The sequence below is a fragment of the Pteropus medius genome, unplaced genomic scaffold (assembly GCF_902729225.1).
Source record: "Pteropus medius unplaced genomic scaffold, Ma_sr-lr_union100, whole genome shotgun sequence".
Taxonomy (NCBI): Eukaryota; Metazoa; Chordata; class Mammalia; order Chiroptera; family Pteropodidae; genus Pteropus; species Pteropus medius.
In genome coordinates this window covers 4,718,708-4,740,119 of record NW_024350927.1, presented here as the reverse complement: position 1 = coordinate 4,740,119, position 21,412 = coordinate 4,718,708, and the positions used below count along the sequence as shown (strand labels likewise).

Below are 21,412 nucleotides of genomic sequence, written 5' to 3'. Positions count from 1 at the left end.
CCGCGGTGCCGCGTCCTGCCTCCCTCGCACCGGGCATTTCTTCCGTCCCATTTGACAGCCTAGGCGGAATAATCCTTTTGGGGACCCGCCGGCCCCTACTGGGCGAGGCACGGCCGCGGCTGAGAGCTCAGCTCCGATCTATTGTTGGGGTCCGCCAGGGACCCCCTGCCGTGACCCTTTGTCGCCTGCTCCCGGCGGGGCCGCTCCAGATGCGCCACCGCTGCCCGCGCCCCGCCCGTCCCACGCGCCCCAGGCCGCGCCGAGGCGGCTCCTACGCACCGGGAGGAGTGGGCCCGCCTCGCCCGGTGCCCGCACGACAGCCCGGCTGCGCCCGCCTTTGTCTGCCTCCTTTGTCTGCCCCGCGCCCTCGCAGCGGCGGCTGCTAGGCCTCTGGGGAGCGGGCCCGGAACGCCGAGCGCAGCTGGCGAGGGCGCGCCGGCCGGGAGCGCGCGGGGCCCAGCCCTGGGCTGCCCCTCAGCGGGGGGCCCCGGATCCCGCTCCCCACCACCCTTCCCCCGCCTCCTCCCTGCGCTCCCGCCCCCTTCCCGCCCGCCCGCCCCCGCCTCATTCCCTCCAGCCCAGCGCAGCCTGGGCACATCCTCCTGCCGCCCGCGCACCTCTGCGCGATCCCCGCTTCGAGGCTCGGCCCTAGGCTGCGTTCCGCTCCCGCAGGCCCTCTGTCCCGCGTCCCTCGGCCCCCGCCCCACCAACCGGACAGGTAAGGCATGGCCTTGGCCCGCCCCCGGCCCCGCCCTCCTTCCTCACCTGGCCGCGCGCCGGGACAAAGGTGGGCTACCTGGCGCGCTCAGGGGCGGAGCGCACGAGGGTCTTAGGCTAAAGATGAGGATGCTGCTTTCTTCCCTGCGCTTCTGGCCCTCGGCCCCGTGGGTCTGTTGGTCCGCTGCCTCCGCTCCTCGCCGCGTCTCCCGTCGGCTCCTGGCTCTGCTCCCCGCCCCGCGTACGCCCACCTTTCGCCGGACACTCACTTTTCCACGCTCTGACACTGCCTCGCGCGCGCCCTCACCGCTCTCTCCCTGCCACGGCTCTCGCCCCACTCTCCTCGGCACTAGCCTCCCTCTGAGACCCGGTCTCTCTTTGTCTCTCTGTCTCTGAGTCTCCGGGTGGTCTCTCAGGCCCGGGACCCCAGTCTGCCATCATTCGAGGAAGCTTCGGAGACTCCCTGAGCCCCGGGTCAAAGCTGGCAGGTGTGCCCTCCTGCTCCTTCCGAGTGTGTTGCGGGGGAGGGGGCTCTGGGTGTGACCCCTCCAGCACCGCCGTTGGCCCCGCGCCCTCCCACTAGGCCCGGACCAGTACTGCACCCTAGTAACCCCGACGGCACTGAGCTCCCTCCTCTGGCCCCCGCGCAGCCCCTCTCTGTCCGCATTGCCCGCTTTCCTCCCTCCGCGTGCTCCCTCTGAGTGCTGGGGTGTCAGCAGCCTGCGGGCGCCCGGTTTCAGACCAGAGGGCTTTTGGGTTTCCCACCAACTCTTCTTGCCTCGCTCGGCTGGGTGCTCCCATGGCCTTCACCTCTGTCCGGTTTCTCTGGTCCACCGCACTCCTCCACGCTGCCCACCACCCGGCCTGGTGGCATGCAAGAAAATGCCCCGGTACTGATTTAGTACCATCTCTCTGGGGTCAGGCAGATAGGCTCTCGGAGTGACTTGGACAAAGGAACGCACTTCTCAGAGCCTCAGTGTCTCCTTCATAAAATGGGATAAAAATAGCACCTACTTATAGAGATGTGTTTAGACGCAGGGAAAAAAGCTTGCAAGGTATCAGCACAGTCCGCCCTCAAAGGCGGTGAAGAAGTCTACGGTCCCTGGGTGGGGTGGGGTTGGGGGCTCCACGGAAGGGGTGAACTAGATCAAGGGCAGAGATACGGTAGGAAACCTGACTGACTATACCCGCCTCTCCCAACACTGTCACCCCCAGGCCGGCCACACCCACACGGGCATTTGCATTCTTGCAGGCACTCTTTCTCTCCCTGTCCCTCTGTTTGTCCTAAAATCAGAGTTTAAAAATTAGGGTGAAAAGGGTCTTGGCTTTCAAAATGAGATCGGTGTGGCTGTCGATATTTGCCCACAGCTGGTCATTTATCATGAGCCGTCCAGATGACTCATCCCCAGTTCTGAACTTCTGTCTTGCACTGATTTTTTTATCCAGCGGCACTAGCTCACAAGCTATTTCCTTTCCTTCTGAGGGGTGGGGGGATCATCTTGCCGGACCCTGGACCGGCTGTGTAATCACCCAAACCCTCTGACCATCATTTATGTCACAATAACAGGTGACACACCATCCCAGGAGTGATGTGGGCTAAGTGGCTTAACGAGGCCACTTCAGAAAAGTGGAGCCTTCTCCCAGCCGGCAAGTTCCAGGTCCTCCTGGCTGAGATTTTGTTTTCAGCCAGAGCTGGCACCTAGAGCCAGACACACACACACCCCATTCAGCCTTCTGCTCATGATCCCGCCTGGCAGACAGACCCAACTCGAAACCCAGGGACTTCCGCTTTCTCTGGCCACAGCTGTCCTCAGGAAAGCCAGCTGATCACCCCTGCGACCCCTAGGAATCCTGCTCAGAGCCTCCTTGCCCCTCATCACATGAAAATGATGGCACCTTCTCTGCCTTCCTCACCAATCCACCCCTCTCCCAAGTCCTAACTCCTCGATGGTTTCCTGTTGCCACTGAATTAACTACTCTCCTGCCTCCTGCCACACTTCCATCCACGTCTGGGGTTTCAACCGTGATGAAAGGCTAATCATCGCCATGCCTTGACTTCCTCTGAGCTTTTGTAGGGCTCTTCACTCCACCTGAAGTGCCCCCCCTGCCCTGTGTTCAGTTGAAGGCTGCCCATTCTTGCAGGCCAAGGTCAAATGTCCTCTCCCGTGGGAAGCCCTCCTGTTCCCCCTGGCCTCCCTGTCTCAATGTCTGCACGTCCCTGGGTGGGGCTGGGTCTTGTTCCACTAGTGGTCCCAGCGCCTGACCACAGATGTCCTGCGCATACTTGTTCTTTTAAATGGAATCTTTGGTTAAGGAGACAGGAATAAACTAAAATTTGCAAGCCACAGGTTATCTCTGAGTGCCACTGGGTCCTGTTGGTCAGGCCAGAGGCAGAGTTAGCCCTGGAGCAAAGGCCAGGAAGGTTGGAGGGGGAGCAAGCTACCTGGGGGCTTTGTGTCCCTCTGGAAGATAAGATGATTTCTATGCCTGATTCAAGCAAAGAAAACAGACTAGACAGGGAAGTCACTGCCGAAGTCTGGCAGAATGGGTTTGAATCCCAGCTGATCACTTAGCAGCTATGTGACCGGGAGTGAGTTCCTTCACTTGTCTCAGCCAGAACTATGGCAGAGCTGGGATTCGTACCCTGGCTTCCCTGACTCCACAGCCTGGGAAGAACAGAAGCTCCCCTCGTGTACCAAGGAGGGCATCATACAAGCATTTCTATTCCCCCGTTTTAGGTGACACCTGCTTCTCTTGCTGCTCCAGGCCCTCTGCTTGTCCTACCCCAGCCCTTCCTCTCGAGTGGGCCTCTGTGCCCAGTGGAGCACAGGCCTCCGAGTGGGTGGCTGAATCCTTGCCACTAGAGGCCCTGTCCATCCTCTAGCCAGGTCCCAGCTTGAGCAACACCCCACACTGCAGCACCATGGCCTGTCATTGGTCACCTGTACACATCCCTGGATGGGTGTGGGGGTATAAGGGATGAGGCCCCCGCCTGAATCAAGAGCAGCTGGCATGAACTAATTGTAGAACCCACAAGATTTTAGGGGCCCTTTTTGTGCCAGGCTCAGAGTTAAGGCCCCCAGCATGCGTCATCCCTGACAGTCACAGCATCTGCACTGGGATTGGTCACTGAGTGTAGCATGAGGAGTGATCAAGACCCTGTCTTTGGAGTCAGATGGCCATGGGTACAAATTCCAGTTCTACCACTTACTCTACTGTGTAACCTTGGGCAAATCCCCTAAGTCTTTGTCCCGATGTTGAGCCATTTTTGCTATTATCTGAAAAATATTGTTCACTTCAGAGGGCTAAATTAGATCATGTAAAGCTCTAGGCCTAGCTTAGCAAATGCCCGATACATGATACTGAAACAAACATACTCGTCTTTCAGATGTAGGACTGAAGCCCAGAGAGGTTAATTGACTTGCTCAGGGTCACACAGCTATTAAGTGCTGGAGCCAGGATTCACATCCAGGCTCGTCTGACTCCAGGTGTCTCCCGCTCCACACTGGCCTCTGCCAGAGCTGACAGCAGGCATTTTGTCACTTAATGATGAAGTGATGGGTCTGACCAAACAGCAAGTGATGTCAAATTTTCTGAGCATCAAGATAAAGAAGTTTGAGAATGGGGGGTGGGGAGGCTGAAAGGTTTGCCCTAGGAAAGGAAGAGAGGAGGAGGAGATGAGTACCTGTGACTGTAGGGGTGGGACTTGGTCCTCCAGGAGGTGGGGGTGGGACCCTGGGAGGGGAGCACAAAGCTGGAATCCTCCAGGTGGATGAGGCCTCTGAGGAGCACCCCCCACCACCACCACCACCACCAACAACAACATCCCTACACAGGTTTTGTGAGGCTTTGTGGGGGGTGGGAATTCCCGAGGCTGCTGTTGGCAACAATAAAAGCAGATGGGGCTGCCCCTGCTGGGAAGCCAAACCTCATTTGCCAAGACAATAGTCCCCTCCAGGCTGGCCTGGGCCTGTCCAGCCCTGCCCCATGGAAGCCATCGATCACCCCGCCAAGGACTGAGGACATGGCCACCTGCGCCTGCCCCTCTGCCCACGCAGATACACAGATGCTTCTGGGAGCCTCCCGCCCCTGACCATAATAACAACAGTTGCTGTTTATTGCACCCTTACTGGGTACCACTAACTCCATATAGCTTTACCTCCCCTCATCCTCGCATCCGCCAGCATTTTATGAGAGAGGACCTTGAGGCTCAGAGAGGTTAGATAACTTGCCCAAGGTCATACAGCTCTTCCCACTCTGCTCAGTGGGACTCTCCCATGGCTCGGCTCAATTGGTTTTGATTGACATCTGTGTGAATCAGGCATAGTTATGTCTGTCTCATTCCATCATTAGACGTGTGGCCTCTCTGCCAGGTCAGAGTAGGGACACCTGGAGGGCAGGGACTGTGTCTTTGCCCAGAGATTAGAAGCTCCCTCAGCAAAGAATATATTTTCCCCATGATCTGGGAACTTTCAAGGCCAGAACTGTGTCTCTCCTATCAGAGGGTGTCTCTCCTTTAGACTGGAGGCTTCCTGGGGCAGGGCTTGCCTTTCTTGCTTAGACCAAGAGTATCGTGAGGGCAGGAGCTGTGTTTTATCCATTTAGGAATCCTCCAAGGCAAGACCTGGACCTCCCCTGTCACACTGGGACCTACCCAGGGCCAGGGCTGTTGTCCTCAATCAGACTGGCAATGCCCCAGGAGCAGGGATCCTGTCCCCGCTTCAGACTGGAGTAGGTTCCTTTGCATGGCATCCAGGTCCTGCACCCAGAGGGGCTCAGCAAGTGGTGACCACCTGGTGTCACTCTCCCTCGCAGTCTCCATTGCAAAGAAGTACTTGGTGCTCCGCAGGTACAGAGGCAGCGTTCTGTGCAAGGCCAGGTTGGCACAATGGCCCGTGGAGGGGTAGATGGGGCTCTGGATGTTCTAAGGCCTAGGGGTTGCTGAGAGACCCCTTCCTATTGGACAGGACACTTTGGGGAGAGCAGAGCCACAGGGAGGCAGGGAGACAGGTAGGGACGAGCTCAAGACACTCAAGACTCAGCTGCCAATGAGCACATCCCAGGTCAGCTGCTTCGGGTCCCATCCACCCACCGGTTAGCTCACCTTCTCTGCTTCCCACCCCACCTACACTGCCTGGGTTCCGTCCTCACCTGGAACCACACGCAAAGCACACAGAAGTACCGACTTTCTAAATAGTGAAATCTCATGACAGGTTAAGAATCCCATTATTTCACAGATAAGGAATTATGACTCATGGAGAGGTGCAATGCTGGAAGGGATTATGGGAGAGGTTAGAGGGACAAAGTCTAGTCCCAAATTGCCTTGGGAAGAAGAGCCCAGCCCAGGAGTTTAGGATCCACCTGCCTATCTGCCACTCTCATCTAGTATACAAATATTTTGATTGAACAAGCAAAATCAATACCCATTTTTCAGCCCTGGGGGAGTCAGCCATCTTCCTCTAAAAAAAGACAGGAATCTACTCCCAGGGGGTCAGAAGCTCTAAGATGCCCCGACTGGAAATCCAGTTTTGTAGAGCTGACTACAGAGTGGCCTTGCTATTTTAAAAGCGGATAAAGGGCCTGGGGACAGCCACCTCCATTCTCTAATTCCAGCCCTTCCGGGAAGTGTCCAATGAGCAATGAGGAGGAGCCAGAGGAAAAGAGTCTGTCAGATCAGTTCCAAGTTAGAGCATCTGTAAAGTCTTCATGGAAGCGTGGGGACACAACGTCAGAGGTGATTCCTGCCCTGACGACATCTGTCCTACGCAAGATCTCCTTGAAAATGTCTCTTGGCCTCTCAGGGGTCAGAGGTCCCTTCCTGCCAACGTTTAGCAGAGGAGGACTGCCTTCAAGTGTCTTATGAGCCGAAGAAGGTTAGGGTGTGTCCATGGGAAGGATTGTTTAGAGATCTGAGCTGTGGCCCCGCACCCTCCACCTCGGCACCCTGCATCCCTTTATGAAGATCCTTTGAAAGACAGAAGTGCTCCGGTCTCCCCCAGAAGACCCCGTGCTGGTCTCATGGTGCTCATCTCAGCAGCCCGGCAGGTTAGGGTCTCACCTGTGCCCGAGCGTCAGGCACAGTTAGAAAGATGGACGGAGAGCAAGGCACGGTGCTTCCAAAACCAGGGGATGGCGGGGTGAGGGGTGCTGGCCCCGGAATGCAGTGGTTATCATGTATTGTGTTTTATCTTTTAATATTCATGAATATGTCCTCTGAATTCATGCCACCTCGATACTCGTCCCTAGCCCCTGGGGACTCACTCCAAGTCCTGGAGGATAGTATCTGTCATCCCTCCCCACAGGGCGCTGTCATTTGGAGACACAGATAGAGGAGTCTTGTCCCTGTGCATCAGGAATTCCCAGCCTCCCTTGGCAGGCAGAGCCCTTGAGACCATCTAACCCAATGGCCCAGTGGTCTTCTCCCCCTGCTCTCTTCCAGATTTTTTTTTTTTTTTTTGAGCAGTGTAAATCATTTCCCATGCAATCTTACCCATAATCCTAATACGTAAAGCCGATAAAGGCAGTGTAGCACCAACACCAACACCCATAATTTCTCCCCCGAATCAAAATTTTCTCCATCTTATGCAGACGCAACTTCAAATCCTACTTACAATCCGAGTCTTCAGCTTCTCCCACCTGGAGGTGCTGTGTGATGACGATTAAGCCCCCCAATTCACAATACTGCCTTATTTTAAAGTAAATCAGTGAAGGAAAAAAACTGTCCTCAATGATTTGAAAGAATGCAATGGATGTCGGTTGCACCTGTCAATATGAGACTGAACCTCTAACTGGCTTTGGTCATTCATGTCCAGAAAACCCTGGAGTATGTAAATAAGTAGTTGCAGATGGCAGCAGTTCTTTTAAACTGCCTGCCTTGCGTCCCTGGAACACTCTTCAGTGACCCAGGAGAAGCCTAAGTTAGGATGGGGCTGTGCCCACGTTGAAACCGGGTAGAGAACAGGAGTGTCTTGCTTTTACTACAGTTGTCAAAACAGCTGAAAATATACTTTTTAGAAGCTTGTTTAGAATCAAATGCTTAGACACCCCTGAAACATCTGTACCAAATGCCGTGGCTCCAATCAGTCCCTTTCACACATGAGGAGGAGGCCCAGGGTCAGGGAGGAGGCCTATGGACCAAGTTCTCCCAGTGGGTGGTTGTCTGGCTCACAGCCTGGACTGAGCACCTTAATCAGTGTCACTGACATCCCTGGCACAGGATTCCCACCGGACCCCTCCCGGCCAGCCCTACTCCCACCCCACTAGCCACTTCCTGTTTTCCCCTACCCGACCCACCGTGCACCCCGTGAGCTGGTAGACAAGTCAGGGATGCAGGACCTACAGCTGTCTCAGATCACCTGGTGGCAGCCCAGCTCCACAGCTGTCTGCCAGGCTGGTGGAACAGGAGTTCCCCTAGTCTCCTGCCCGCCCCCCCAAATGCAAGGCCATGGCGGGGAGGGGCTCAGGAATCAAAGCAGGCTCCAGGCTGGATTAATTGTCTTCATTTGCATGTGATGCTGCTTCCTGGCAGCCTTCTGGATAGAGACGGCTCTGCAGCTCAACTCTGCACAGTGCGGGGACAGGATAAGGGCATGAGATAAGCCCCTTTCCCCCTCCTTTGTCAGTTTCCCCTTTCTAGCTTCCAGTGCCTAGTCCCCCCTACTGGGTCCTGACGGTACTCACAGCAATGACAGGAGATTATGTGGGGGAGGCAGGTGATCCCTGGTGCAGCTCAGGGCGAGGGTGATGGAGAGCAAGGACTGTCTGTCCCCTGTGCACTGGCACAGAGAACCCAGGCATTGAGGTGGGGCTTTGCCACCCCCCCAGTCATGTCACCTCAGATTCGTGGCTCGCCCTCCCAGAGCCTCAGTTTCCTCATTTTAAAAATGTGAAAAACGACCTGTGCTGCAGGGCAGTGGAGAAGATTGGATAAGAGATGGATGAAATGAGCAAAATGAATAAGTAAGAGCCTGGGCTTCACGGCTGCTAAGGGAGTGGTGGCTCCTATTATAAAGATGCTTTTGTTTTGCTTTGCTTTTAATGAGTCACTATTGGATTTCAGCTGTGAGAGAGCCATCTCTGGTTTGTGGGTGGTCCCGATGTCCCTCAACAACTCTTGTGGGGACAACTCCAAGCTGTCGATTGTCCCCAATCTAGGGGGTGAGGGGATCAGACCCAGCCCCAGAAGAGCAGGCTTTGTGAGTAAGCCACAGGCAGAGCCATCCATGGCTGCCGGGAGATGGGGGGAGGTGGGGCGCCTGCTGCCCCTTTTCGCCTGGATGCTTGGCGCTTTGTAAAGCAGCCTCCAACTGGCTTTCAGAGCAACAGAAATGGGTTGGAGCCCTCCGTCACTGTGGATCCTTGGCACGACTTCTGTAGCAGCCCACATTTCCTGAGTGGCTCTCTGCCAGGCTGGCATCTTGACTGCTGAGCTGTGCCAAGATCTGTGTACAAGCCTTATGGGCTTGGAGGGAGAGCTTCAGGCAGTCGTCAGGGCAGAGTGGTGCCAGGTCCCCGAGCACTCACTCCAGTGTTCTGTCATCCTCTCTCCCCCCACCCCAGCCCCCACACACCCTGAGAATATATTTATGAACTTCTGCTCAGGTGTCAGTTCAATCATGCTCCATCCGTTTCTATTCCAATCCATAGTTACCAGTGCCTATTATTTGCAGGGACCTATAGATCTGATAGGAACAGAAGGAACAGTGGGAAAGTGAGACAGAGCCCCCTAGGGTCTTCCTGTCTAGTCAGGGGCTTTAAAGAAAGGCTGATCGCCCAGCACGAAATGGCATGTGAGGTCGTCAAGACCCGGGCAAAGCTGCGTGGGAGCACGGAGAGGGGAGCACATCTCACTGGGGGACTGAACAAGGCTTCCTGGAGGAGGGGACGTTTGGGAAGGGGCCCAAAGGATGGGTAGGATTTGGACAGAGAGACATGAGGGTGGAGAGGAGAGGGTGTTCCAGGCAGAGGGAATAGGCTCACGGAGAATAGAAACAGGAGAGATGGAGCCTGTTTGGGGCCCAGGGAATGGTCTCCGTTGGCTGCGAAGTGGGGAAGTAGAAGTCAGGGCTGCAACGTCAGGCGGGGGCCACGCTATACGAGGGCTTAAGTGCCAAAGCGGGGAGTCTGTGGTTAAAAGGAAAGGCAACAGGGAGCCATGGACAGCTTTGAGCAGGAGACGGTCATGATCAGAGTAATCTGGCCGCAGTATGGGCTGGGTCTGGGGGCAGGATGGCGCTGAGAAGGTCTGGGCAGAGTGACGGCCCCACACAGGTGCACCAGCATGGCACACCGAAATCCCCTCTCCTCTGCCCCAGGCAGGCTGTGCGCATGATTCATGGGGTGCAAAGGGTGGGAAGGAACAAAGGTGGCCCTGAAATTGGGGTCCATAGCCATTGGCAGGGTCTTGGAAACAGGACTTCAGCAGGAAAGAGATGGCAAGTACAGGAAGGGTCGTGATGCAAGGGGGTGTGGGGCTCGGCTTCATTTCCTGGCTCTGCAGGGGAGAAGCTGTCCTCTCAGACCAGTGCTCAGGTCGGTCACTGAGCTCAGAGGCTGGCTCGTGCGTGTCCACAGGGACAGCAAGCTGCCCGTGCACGCCCGTGGGCCTGCCTACCCCTCTGGTCCTTCACCTGCATTTTTTAGGTGTCCTGCCTTGCTCCTCCCCACCCTAAGATTGGGAATCCATTCACTGGCCAACACCTCGTGGGGTCCCTGTTGATGGGGGTTCCCTGTGGCCTTCTCCCAGGCTGTCACTTCCCCTGTGAGACTGAAGGGCAGGCTGGGTCACGGACACCATCGACATAGGCTCAAAGCATTTCTCAGTCACAGGAAGCGGAGGGTGAAGTCTGGTAAACGCCAGCCCGCAGACGAGCCAGCATCCGCCGCAGGCCTGGAAACAGAGTTTGCGGGGACCCTGGCCGGGGCGCATTGCTTTCCTGACAGCGCTTTAAAACGGGCCCCCTCCTTCCACCCGGCTACATGAGCCTCAGCCCCCAGAGTCCTCATTATGGAAAGGCCGGAGGTAAAGCTGAAGGGGCAAAGCCTCCTGCTGCCCGTGAGGTGAACTTGAAAGCGGACCAGGGCTGCAGAGCTGATATCTTAGGGATGGAAGGATGTGTGATAAGATGGGGGGCTGTCACAGCAAGCCCATCCCAGGGTCCCACACCGAAGCTCACTGAGGCTCACCCAGGATATACAGGTGGCTGCTGGGACACAGGACAACATGGGAAGTGATGGGACAGCCTCTTTCTCCCAGCCCAGAGCAGAATGGAGGGCAGTGGAGGCCAGGACCCCAGCTTCCCAGGGGACCAGGAAGCGTCAGGCTGGGATGATGAGAGAGCGGGGTAGAGGGCAGCCGGTGACCAGGCGAGGCGGGGAGAAGCTGTTTTCTTCCCTTTACCCCGCCTCCAGCCCTCCCCAAGTGGATCAGCCTGGTCCAGCTCCGACTCCGCCTCCCCCACCCCATATCCCTGCCCGTGTCAAGGGCCCCTCAGTCAGGGCTGGCTGAAGGTGAACCCCGGGCGGGATGGCCAGTGTGGGAGCTGCAGGAACTGAGAGGGCTGGAGGGAGACGTCCAGGGATCATCAGAGCCCACCAACCTTTCCTCAGCCCTGGGCAAGTCCATGGCCATAAATCACAGGGAAATGGTTGTGTAAGCACCTTTGTGAGCCTGATGGAATACTCAGGAGGCCCAGGGAGTCCATAAAAATTCAATCAGCCTGGCTAACCTGGTGCCGAACTTACTTACTTGTCTGGATGCCATGAGACAGGTGCAGGGGTGGGTGCTGGGGGGGAGGGGCTGCAGGGGGTGGACTCTAGAGCCTGGCAGACACCCCCACCATCCCCCAGCCCTGTACAGACCTCATGAGCCTCAGCTCCAAGGTCCTGGGGGAGAGCAGTGGTCCCCTGAGGAGGCCCTGCTTCCAGTGGGGAACGGAAGGCTGTCAGCTCACCCCACCCACCCTGCAGGGTCAGAGTCCAGCCTCCGGAGTCCTTCAGCCCAGCAGAGACAGTGCTTTGTCAAAACTTGCTCAGACCTCAGAGGAAAAGAAAGGAGTGGGGACAGAGTTGGGCTGTCTCGGGACAGCCACATGGGTTCGGAGCACATAAATGCCGCTTCATCGCTGTGACTTACCCTCTCCGAGCCTTAACTTCTCCTTCAGAAATAGTAGGAGCCACTCCAGAGAGTTACCGAAAGGACGAAGTGATGTAAATTCATGTAAAACGCTGAACACGACTCCTGCCTATGGCACGTGCTCAAATGCTATTCCATTTGTTTGAATTTAGGCTCTGGGTCAAGTCTTGGGGACTAGAGGCCTATTTCTAAGCTTGGAGGGACTCAGCTCATTCTAGGGGACTCGGCAAAGGGCAGAGGTTTATGCAGAGAAAGGGATTCTGGACTAATCTGAAACCCAGATGCTGCTTAAACTATTTAAACCGAGAGCTCGCAGCCTCAGCCTCGTGTGTCTTTCCCGTGAGTCTGTCGTAGGGAGCTGCTCTCTGCATTGCGGGGTGTTTAGCAGCATCCCTGGCCTCCACCAGGTTGAGCCAGTAGCACTGCCCAGTTTTGACAACCAAAAGTGTCTCCAGGCATTGTCACGTGTCCCCTGGAGGGCAAAGCCCCGCTCCATCCCCGTCATGAAACACTGGGCTGTGATCACTTCAGTGAAGGGGCTTGGGAGTGGGGAAGCGGAGGGAAGCTGCTGAGCTACCCCCTCACGTGCTGCTTTTCTTGCAGGGAGGAGCCCATGGCTGGGCCCACCACCCAAGCTGCCCCCATGCTGTTCCTTGCTCTCCTGGTGCTGTTGGAGCTGAGCCTGGCAGGCTCCCTGGGACCCGGAACCTCTGCTCGGAACCTCCCTGAGAATCACATCAGCCTCCCAGGCCCAGCACTGCGGACACCTCAGGCCGGCCACCACCGCCGGCGGGGCCTAGACAAGAAGGAGCAGGGTCCCGGCATGCCTAGCTGGGTCCAGGATGGCGCTGTGGTCACCTCCACAAGGCAGGCCTCCAGGCTGCCAGGGGCTGGGGCGCCGTTGCCTGGGAAGAGTCCCGCGGGCCTGCTGCTGCAGGACAAGGGTCTGCTCCTGGGGCTGGCACTGCCCTCCCCTGGGAAGGAGAACCGGTCTCCAGGGTCAGAGAGGGTGAAGAAACGTGGCAGGGAGCACAAGAGGCGCAGAGAGAGGTCGAAACTGCACAGAGGTAGCTGGAGGTCTGGGAGCGGCCAGGGGTCCTGCAATGGAAGAAAGCCGGGGGGGGGACGGGCGGGCCCTTAGGGGAGAGGGCTCAGACCCAGAGGGCCCAGGGGACTTCAGGGGCAGGCTGGGAGGGAGTGTCAATGGTGTGAGTTCCTGGAAGGAAGGGGCAGGAGTGGATGCCCAGAGGAGAGGAGGGGTCTCACTAAACGCAGAGGTTAGGAAGAGAGGGGGCCGGGAGAGGCCTGGGAGCGGAGCGTGGGAGGAGGAGCGGGATATGTGGCAATAGCAGCTCAGTCTTATCAATAGAGGAGCCTCCTAGGTCAGGAAGCTCTGCTTTGTATCCAGCCTACATCCATCCACTGTGACTCCTGAGTAGAGCTGGACCAGTCGAGGGCTCGCCAAGCACAGCAGCTCGCAAGTGTAGAACAGGGCCTGAGAGCTTAGATTCTGAAGCCCGATCTGCCCAGGTTCAGATCCTGCTTCTACCGCTTGCTAGCTACGTGGCCCTGGGCAAGTCACCTTCCTGTGCCTCAGTTTCTTCCTCTGCAAAGTGAGGGTAGATTCAGAGACAACTTGACACGAGCGTGCTTAGAATGGTGCCTGGCAAGTGGCAGGGATAATGAGTAGCTGTTACGAGTTAATTCTTGGCTTTCTTTTGTTGCTAACCTAAACCTGGACACAGAAGTTCCAGGAGAGGTGTCACATCCTCTGCCTTGCTTATTTCGTGGGGTGCTTTCCAACCGCCACAGCCCTCCTCACCTTCCATTATGTCTCCTCCACATTCCCGGATCCCTGTGAGCATCTAGCCTCCCAGTGGACCCAGCCTCCTCCTCTCTCTGCCCATTCAGTCTCTCAACAAACTTGTCCCAGCAGCTCCGCCCAGCTGGCTCCTCCCCAGACTCACCTGGACTCCAGCCCACATGAGCATAGGCAACCTTGGCAGCTTCCAAATCTCTACATATGACAAGGCTGCCTCTAGGGGCAGGTCTAGTGCTAAAAGCATGGATGGGGCAGGGGTCCTGCAGGACAGTGGTGGAGCCTCACCCCCTATCCCCGGCAAGCTAGGGCTTGCTTCCCTGCCAGGCCTGCCAAGACCCTCCAAGTGGCAGAACACAGTTGGCAGGTGGGGGAAGGGGATCGACTTAGACTCTCAGCCTCCCCCATTCGTGGAGGTCATATGTCAGGTTGAGGAGGGGATGCTGACATCCTTGAGGACAAGCCAGAGGGAACACATGGGGCATAAACTCAGCTCAGCATAGCTCCGGCTCCCAGCTCCAGTGGATCAATGGGTCCCTCCCAAGAGAGTAGGCAAGGGGAGGAGGGGACATCCGAGTTCTGGAGACCAGGCCTAGCCCTGCTGACCAGCTGTGAAGCCTAGAAAATGAATGGAGTGGATTATTTTCTGGAGGATGAGGTGACCTCAACTGACCCAACCAACCTGAAAGTCAGAGCTTGCCTGACAAAAAGAGGCAAGGAGAGCCTGGTCTTCTCTCAAAGCCACTTTGTTTCCAACCACCCCAACCCTGCCTCATCATACTCACCCTACTTCATGCCCATGTGTCTTGGAAGGCGACATCAGTGATTAAAAGTATTGACTTTGCGCTCAGGTGGACTTGGGTTGGAATTCGGACTTCAATATTCTCTAGCTGTGTGCCCTCGGGCAAGTTGCCTCTCTGTGCTTCGGTTTCCTCTCGTGGATGAGGCTAAAAGTACCTACCTCCCCGAGCTCCTGCAAAGCTTAAGTGAAATCATGCTGGTAAAGCATTGAATGCAGGCCTTCAACGGGTCCTCAACCAGCGGCGCTCAATAAACAGGGCGATGATTATCGCCACGTAGAAGCATTCACTTGCGTGTCATGAGCTTCCGCTCTCCCCCTGCAATGCCTCTCAGCCTCATCGCGTTGCCCCGCTACTCAAATTTTACCTCCTCCGGAAAGCCTGCTATAGTTAATCCTATTCGTTCCCATTTGCTGCACTTACGCCCCTGGATACACCCAGCTAACCCCAACTTGGACTTGCTGGAATGTTGCTTTAGAGGAAGAATTCTTGGGCGGTCTCCTCAGCAACACTGCAAGTTCATCCAAGACATTCCCCCCACCCAGACCCCATTTCCACCTCCCCAAGAGGGTGGGCAACAGGGTGTTTACTGAGCCACCGGCTTGTCACATGGTCCCTACCACCCACTCTTCACTCCCTTGTTTGCAGGAGGAAATGTGGGTTCTGCTTTGGGCCCATATGGAGTAACAAACAGATAAAGCCTGTGTTTCTCGCTCCGTGTCGCAGGCCGAGCCTTGGTCCGAGGTCCCAGCTCCCTGATGAAGAAAGTGGAGCTCTCTGAAGACCAGGCTCCAGATACCACGATGGAGGAATCTTCTACGAGCCTGGCCCCCACCATACTCTACCTAACCACCTTTGAGGCAGCACCTGCCACGGAAGAGTCCCTGATCCTGCCTGTCACATCCCTGTGGCCCCAGGTAAGGGGCTTCAGAATGGCCTTGGAGCTGGAAGAGTCCCTGAGACCACATCATGAGGCACAGGGGTGGGAGGGAATTGGTAGAGGCCACGGGGGTTGGCTGGAAACCAGGTGTCCTGATGCCCGTCAGCCCAGCTACAGCCCGGTGGGCACGCCATCCCAGAAGGACTGCCACCATCCAGGAGAAGGAGGTCCTGGGGGCTCACTCTAGGGACAGCCAAGGAGGCCAGTGCCAGCTCAGCACACTGGTATCTGCCCTGAGAAGAGCAAAGCCCTTGGGGAAGAATTTTATACATACTGAAAAGTACAGAGAATAATGATAATGTAAAAAATCACGTACCGACCAGTAATTAACAAGCATGAGTTAACACTTAACGCCTGCTTCAGACCTTTAAAAAAGATGGAGAGAGCAGGCAAGTAGGTGAGGCTTTAAATTTTTTTCAAAAACAATATCATTTAAAATGATTAATAAAATATATATGTAGAGGAAAAAAATTTTAGCAGTAGATCTTTCTTATTCCCTTATGGGTCTTGCACTCTCTGAGGTTCTAATAAAAGCTATGGACCATCCCCAAGGAACACATGTTTACCCATGCCGTCGCAGGCCCCCCGAAGGCCATCGGTAGAGCGCCCAGCCCCAGAAGTTGCCTTCGTTGCCCACCATGTGCAGATCTAGCCGCAAGACGACTGGCTGGGGCTGTGAATGGAACCAAGCCACGACCGTGGCCTCAGTGGTGCCGCAGAGAGCTGATAACTTGTGCAGGGGAGAGAAGGGGCAGGGGAGCAAGCAACTGGCTTCATCCAACTCCCTCCCTCCAGCTGGGTGTAGGCACCCTGAGCAGGCATGATGGCCTATGGACAATTCCTCTGCATCAGTTGCCCGCAGGCACAATCCTGCTGAGCTGGTGGCTGCACAGGGAGAAAATTGCCCAAGTGGCTGCTGGAGCGGGAACCTCAGGTGGCTATCTCAGTGTCCTGGGGCTGGGATTCTAGCAGAGGGTGAACTGGCCTCTGGGGAGCCCCTCCTTTGCCTCTGTCCCTGGAGCCCCACATTCCTGCTTCCTCCTGTCTACTCACCTCCTGCAGGCTCAGCCCAGGCCTGACGGAGACGTGATGCCCACGCTGGACATGGCCTTGTTTGACTGGACCGATTACGAGGACTTAAAACCTGAGGTCTGGCCCTCTGCAAAAAAGAAAGGTACGTCCACCGTGCTTCCCCCAGCCCGACCTACAGTGGGGGTGGGGCAAGGCATGGTGTCTGCCCTGGAATGGACACCCCAGTGGAACTGCCGCTGTTGAGAGCTAATCATGTGCCAGATGTCTTCTGTGTATCAACTTATTCTACCCTAAAAAAAAAAAGTTAGGTCTGCACCGCTGTCGATCCCATTTCAGAGAAGAGGTAACTCGAGGAGGAGTGTCCGAGCCACACTGCGGGAGTGGCGGTGTGAGGACTCTGACACCCGCATCCATGTGCTTAACCTTTCTACTCCATGGGCCTTGGCTTCTGATCACAGATCTTCTTGTCCCCAGAGAAAAACCGGGGTAAACTTTCCAGTGATGCTAACGAAACCTCACCAGCCGAAGGGGAGCCGTGTGACCATCACCAAGACTGCCTACCAGGTACCGAACCAGCATCATGTTCAGGGCATGAGGCTGGGGGACCTGGCGGGGGCGGGGTGGACCTTCCCAGGCATGTAAGGCGTGCCTGTGGGTCCGTGACCCTTAGGGACAGATCGGTGATAGCGAGCACAGCTACCGGTTTAGCGAGAGCTGCCGCTGAACTTTATTTGATCCTCAGGGCAACCCAGAGAAAGAGACTGTCGTCTCCGATTTTCAGGAAAGAACACTGAGCCTTAGAAAGGCTAGGAAGTATCTCAAACCTGAGTCGGCCTGGTTCATAACCATGTTCCCAAACCGCCTTAAGTCAGGGTCACCCCTCTCTCGATTTCCTTCTAAAATCTGGTCCTTGGCCCATCACGACACTGCCGGGCTTTTTGTGGCTGCTTTCAATGACATCCTCACCTGTACAGCAGCCGCACTCATCAGGATAGTCTAAAAACAAGGGGCCTAATGTTTTGACTAACCCGCTGGCCCTGGTTGGGTCAGTCAGAACCTCCAGGAAGCCGGTAGGAAGTGAAGTTGGATGTGCAGGAGGTTGGGGGCGGGGCTAGGCCTGGGAACGATAAAAGGCGGGAAGCAGGAATGGACAGGGAAAGCTGTGGCGCAGTCTCAGCCAGCCCAGTGGGGGCGCTCCAGAGCAAAGAGCCTGCTAGAGGAGGCCCACCTGCGCAGAAATGTCCAGGCCCCGGGTCCCCCACCAAGCCAGTTATTGGCTGCGACTGCTCCAGTACAGTGTGACATGGGATCAGTATGACATTGTGAAGGTGCTAACAGCCACCTGCTCTCCTCACCACTGGACAGTAAATGCCTTCCAGAAGGAGATAGGAGTGGTCCACTCCCATGGTGCCACCCTTGTTAATTGGGCAGCCAAAATATTCTACAAAACAGCAACCGAACTAGCATTTGGCATTGAATAAACCAGACCACCAGCTCCCTGACAGGCTGTTTTCTTTCTAAACCACTGTTTTCACCCCGAGCAAAAAGAAAAGCCTGGAGTTTGGGCCAACTGGACAGTCACTCTGAGAGCTGGTTCCCTGGTGGGCGAGGCCCTGCCTTAGACCAGTCTTGGGAGATCTTGCTGCTTGAGGCGGGGTGGGCGGGGGGCTTCAGTTTGCCCATCTGTCAAAAGAGGATGTTGGTGTCGATGATCCCTCAGGCCCCTCCCAGCTCCAAGCTGACTCCGCACCCTGCAGCCCCCAGCTGTTCCACCCACTCTTCCCTGGGGGGTGATCCCACACCACCTTCACGCCTCCCATAATCAATCAGTAACCCATCTGAGGCAGCTGGGGTCTCTGCCTCCTGCCCTCAGGGGCCTGGGCCATGACATCCATCGGTGGTTCCGGCTGGGAGCCTTGCGCACCAGATGGCCCACCCTGCTAGGGCACGACCCTGCCACAGAGATGATGGATCTTCCGTCCAGTGGGACTGTGACGAGGGCAGCGGGGAGGGTCCACGCAGCTCGGCTGACCACATGTGCACGCTGTGTCGGCAGGGACGTGCTGCGACCTGCGGGAGCATCTCTGCACACCCCACAACCGGGGCCTCAACAACAAATGCTTCGACGACTGCATGTGTGTGGAAGGTGAGGGCTCCTCCGTGCCCCTAGAACCACGAAACCTCCCTTCCTCCTTGAAGCGGGTTCTGTGCCGAGTGGGGGATGCGGTTTCCTGTAGAGGGTGGACTGAGGGGTCTGTGGCGAAGGAGGCGGTGGGAGAATCCCTTGAGAGCTGAAGCCCTAAGCGAGAACAGCTTTGCTCGGTGCCTTCCCAATCTGTGAACGCATTTCGTCCTGATTCCTGGCATCGTTTCTCAATTTGCTTTTTTTCACCTCTTGAAATACAAGCTGGCATGATTTCCCAAGATCTAGAGGCAAGAGAAGGGAGGAGAGAAGAGCCTATCTCTTTAAATAAGATCAAACCTGAGAAGGCTGGTGCTTTCGGGCCAGAACTCTGTCCCAGGGGAAGCATTCCAAGTGTGATAACTGGGCTGGGGGGTGGAATTCCCAGCATGCCCCAGGAAAGGATGCACTTAGCTGGCTACCTCTAACTCCTCTGCGCTTCCACCTCGAGCGGCAGGTGCCCTCCAGCTCAAGTGTGCCCAGGCGTGCCAGGCTCAGCGCTCAACACTTTGCTCACATTGTCTCCTTGATCCTCACAGCCATCCCAGGAAGGGCGCCATTATGATTCCCGTTTTATGTATCGGCAATCTGAGGCACAGCGAGGTTAAGTGACTTGCTGAAACTCAGACAGCTAGAAAAGAGAGGAATATTTTTATTTTGAAAAATTTCTAACATATACTAGGTAGTCAGAATAGTAGTCAGAATAATGAACCACCATTTTCCGTCACCCGGCTTCAATAATTACCAACTCACTGCCTGCCTATGTCATCTCTCCCCTGCCTACTTTCCCATTCCCATATGATTCTGAAGCAACTCCTAAGAGTTTAAAGATTTTTCATGTGTGAATAGTTCAGTATATATCTCTAAAAGATAAGAATTCTTCTAAAAACAAAATACCAAGAATGAACGGTGATTCCTCAATATCATTCAATATCCAGTTAGTGTTCTCATCTCTTGAGCAGACAGTAAGTAAATAAATAAATGTCTTTAGAAAGTAATAAGGAGACTAAAGAAAATAATTCTGAGGTCTGATGAGTCAAGGAGTTGTTTCAGAAAAGATGGACAGAAGTGGACATTGGAACCAGCTCCCTGAAGATGGGGGGCTTGGGAAAGGAGAGTCCCAGGCAAGAGGCAGAACAGAAGGGAGGACCTCAGGCAGGAACACGGCTGGTGTGTTGAGTGGGCCTGGCACGCAGTGGCCACAGGGAAGTTGGCACAGGGGAGGTGGGAGAAGCTGGTCGGGAGGATCACTCAGGGACCTTGTCGGCCTTATTTGATTTGTAAATGGAAGTTGCAGGCAGATTTTAAGCTGGGGAGTGACATCCTCTGACGTAGGAGTTTAAAAGCTCGCTCTGGCTGCAGGGCTGTGGGGGGCGTGAATGGAGACCGGGAGGATGGAGGCAGGCAGGGGTGGGGCTGGACGGTGCTGGGAAGCTGCCTTCTGGTACCTGTGTGCAGGGCCGGGCCCCATTGCACGGAGGAGATCGAGGTGCAGAGAGGGCAGGAGGCACTTCCGGTCCAGGGAGCTTGGAACAGGGTTGGGACCAAACCTCAGTCCTTGACCTCTAGGTCATAGCCCTAAACATCTCCAGTGCTGCGTCTGTTCATCCGTCCCTCTCATGGAGGCTGCTGTGTGGAGGCTGGGTTGGTTGTAGGGTAGAATAAAGAAGGGGATGATGGGGACAGGGTATAAGGGTCCCAGAAGGTGCGGGTTGTTGGGGGGAAAATGGGGAGGGGACTGGCCAGTCGCACCCCTGACCCCTTTGCTTCCTTTCGCTCAGGGCTGCGCTGCTATGCGAAATTCCACCGGAACCGCAGGGTCACACGGAGGAAGGGGCGCTGCGTGGAGCCCGAGACAGCCAACGGCGACCAGGGATCTTTCATCAACGTCTAGCGCCCCACGGGAGGCGCCTCCCCGCTGGCCTGGGGCCTGAGTGCGGGAGGTTTGGAGGAGCCGGCAATTTGTTTATAACTAGCGGTGGGAGAGCGAATAGGGGACCAGAAGACCGAGGCTGCGCTGGGGAACTGCCTGCGCAGGAGCCAAGCGGCAGCTCACCTGCACCCAGCACCCAGCACCCAGCCCCTGGGGACTCCTGCGGCCTGCGCGTCCGGATGCCCGGGTGCTCCGCGATGGCAATGTCGAGAGTGCCCTCTACTGACCGACTGCAGCACTGCAACAGCTTCGGGTTTAAATGAAGAGGTTTTTGCGGAAAAGAAACACAAACTTCCTGAGAGATAAGGAACCCAAGGGCGCGAGCTGAATACGGAACACCGCTTATGTACCAGGCACTGGGCTAAACGCGGGGCATACCTTATTCCACTTAGCCGTCGCATGACCTCTTCAAGTAAGCACTGTCACCATTTTACAGGAGAGAAAACGGGGCACAGTTGAGTCATATGATTTGTCTAGGGTCCCAGATCAATGCTCCTCAAACCTTAACCTGTGTACGCATCCCCTGGGGTCTGGCGAAAATGCAGATTCCAATTCAGTCGATTCTGCCTTTCCAACAGGCTCCCTGAGCCTGCTTATGCTGCGGGTCCCTGGACCCCACTGAGAGCACCCGAGTCTGCTCCTCTGCTGCCGAGGACTTACTCCAGGCTCTCCATGGCTTTCAGTGACAGAGACGTGTTCCCTGGTAGTTCCTTTCGTTGGGGAGAGACTGCAATGAGTGACTGCTCTCTTCTTCCCTGGAAAAAGGTATCTTTAAAACAAAACCCAACCTGCATTAAGCTCCTGCTTGTTTGTAAGCCATGATTTGGGCAGATGGGCCCCTGCCCCCTGGGAGCT

At 56.0% G+C, this 21,412-nt stretch overlaps 1 protein-coding gene across 1 annotated transcript; it reads left to right on the top strand.

Annotated features, from left to right (window-relative positions):
- The first annotated feature begins 593 nt into the window (after positions 1-593).
- DRAXIN (dorsal inhibitory axon guidance protein) lies at positions 594-21,007 on the top strand. The gene is made up of 7 exons (XM_039842209.1): positions 594-718; positions 12,455-12,918; positions 15,197-15,387; positions 16,473-16,584; positions 16,917-17,006; positions 18,499-18,588; positions 20,406-21,007. The coding sequence occupies exons 2-7, from the start codon at positions 12,465-12,467 to the stop codon at positions 20,516-20,518; spliced, it is 1,050 nt and encodes a 349-aa protein (XP_039698143.1). The 5' UTR covers positions 594-718; positions 12,455-12,464; the 3' UTR covers positions 20,519-21,007.
- Positions 21,008-21,412: the final 405 nt, after the last annotated feature.

What these genes read in the sequence shown, in the direction of transcription:
- DRAXIN (XM_039842209.1), top strand. Translation starts at nt 12,465, where the DNA reads ATGGCTGGGCCCACCACCCAAGCTGCCCCCATGCTGTTCCTTGCTCTC. An exon ending in GAGGTCGAAACTGCACAGAG is followed by an intron (nt 12,919 to 15,196) that starts GTAGCTGGAGGT and finishes TCCGTGTCGCAG; the next exon opens with GCCGAGCCTTGGTCCGAGGT. An exon ending in CGACTGCATGTGTGTGGAAG is followed by an intron (nt 18,589 to 20,405) that starts GTGAGGGCTCCT and finishes CCTTTCGCTCAG; the next exon opens with GGCTGCGCTGCTATGCGAAA.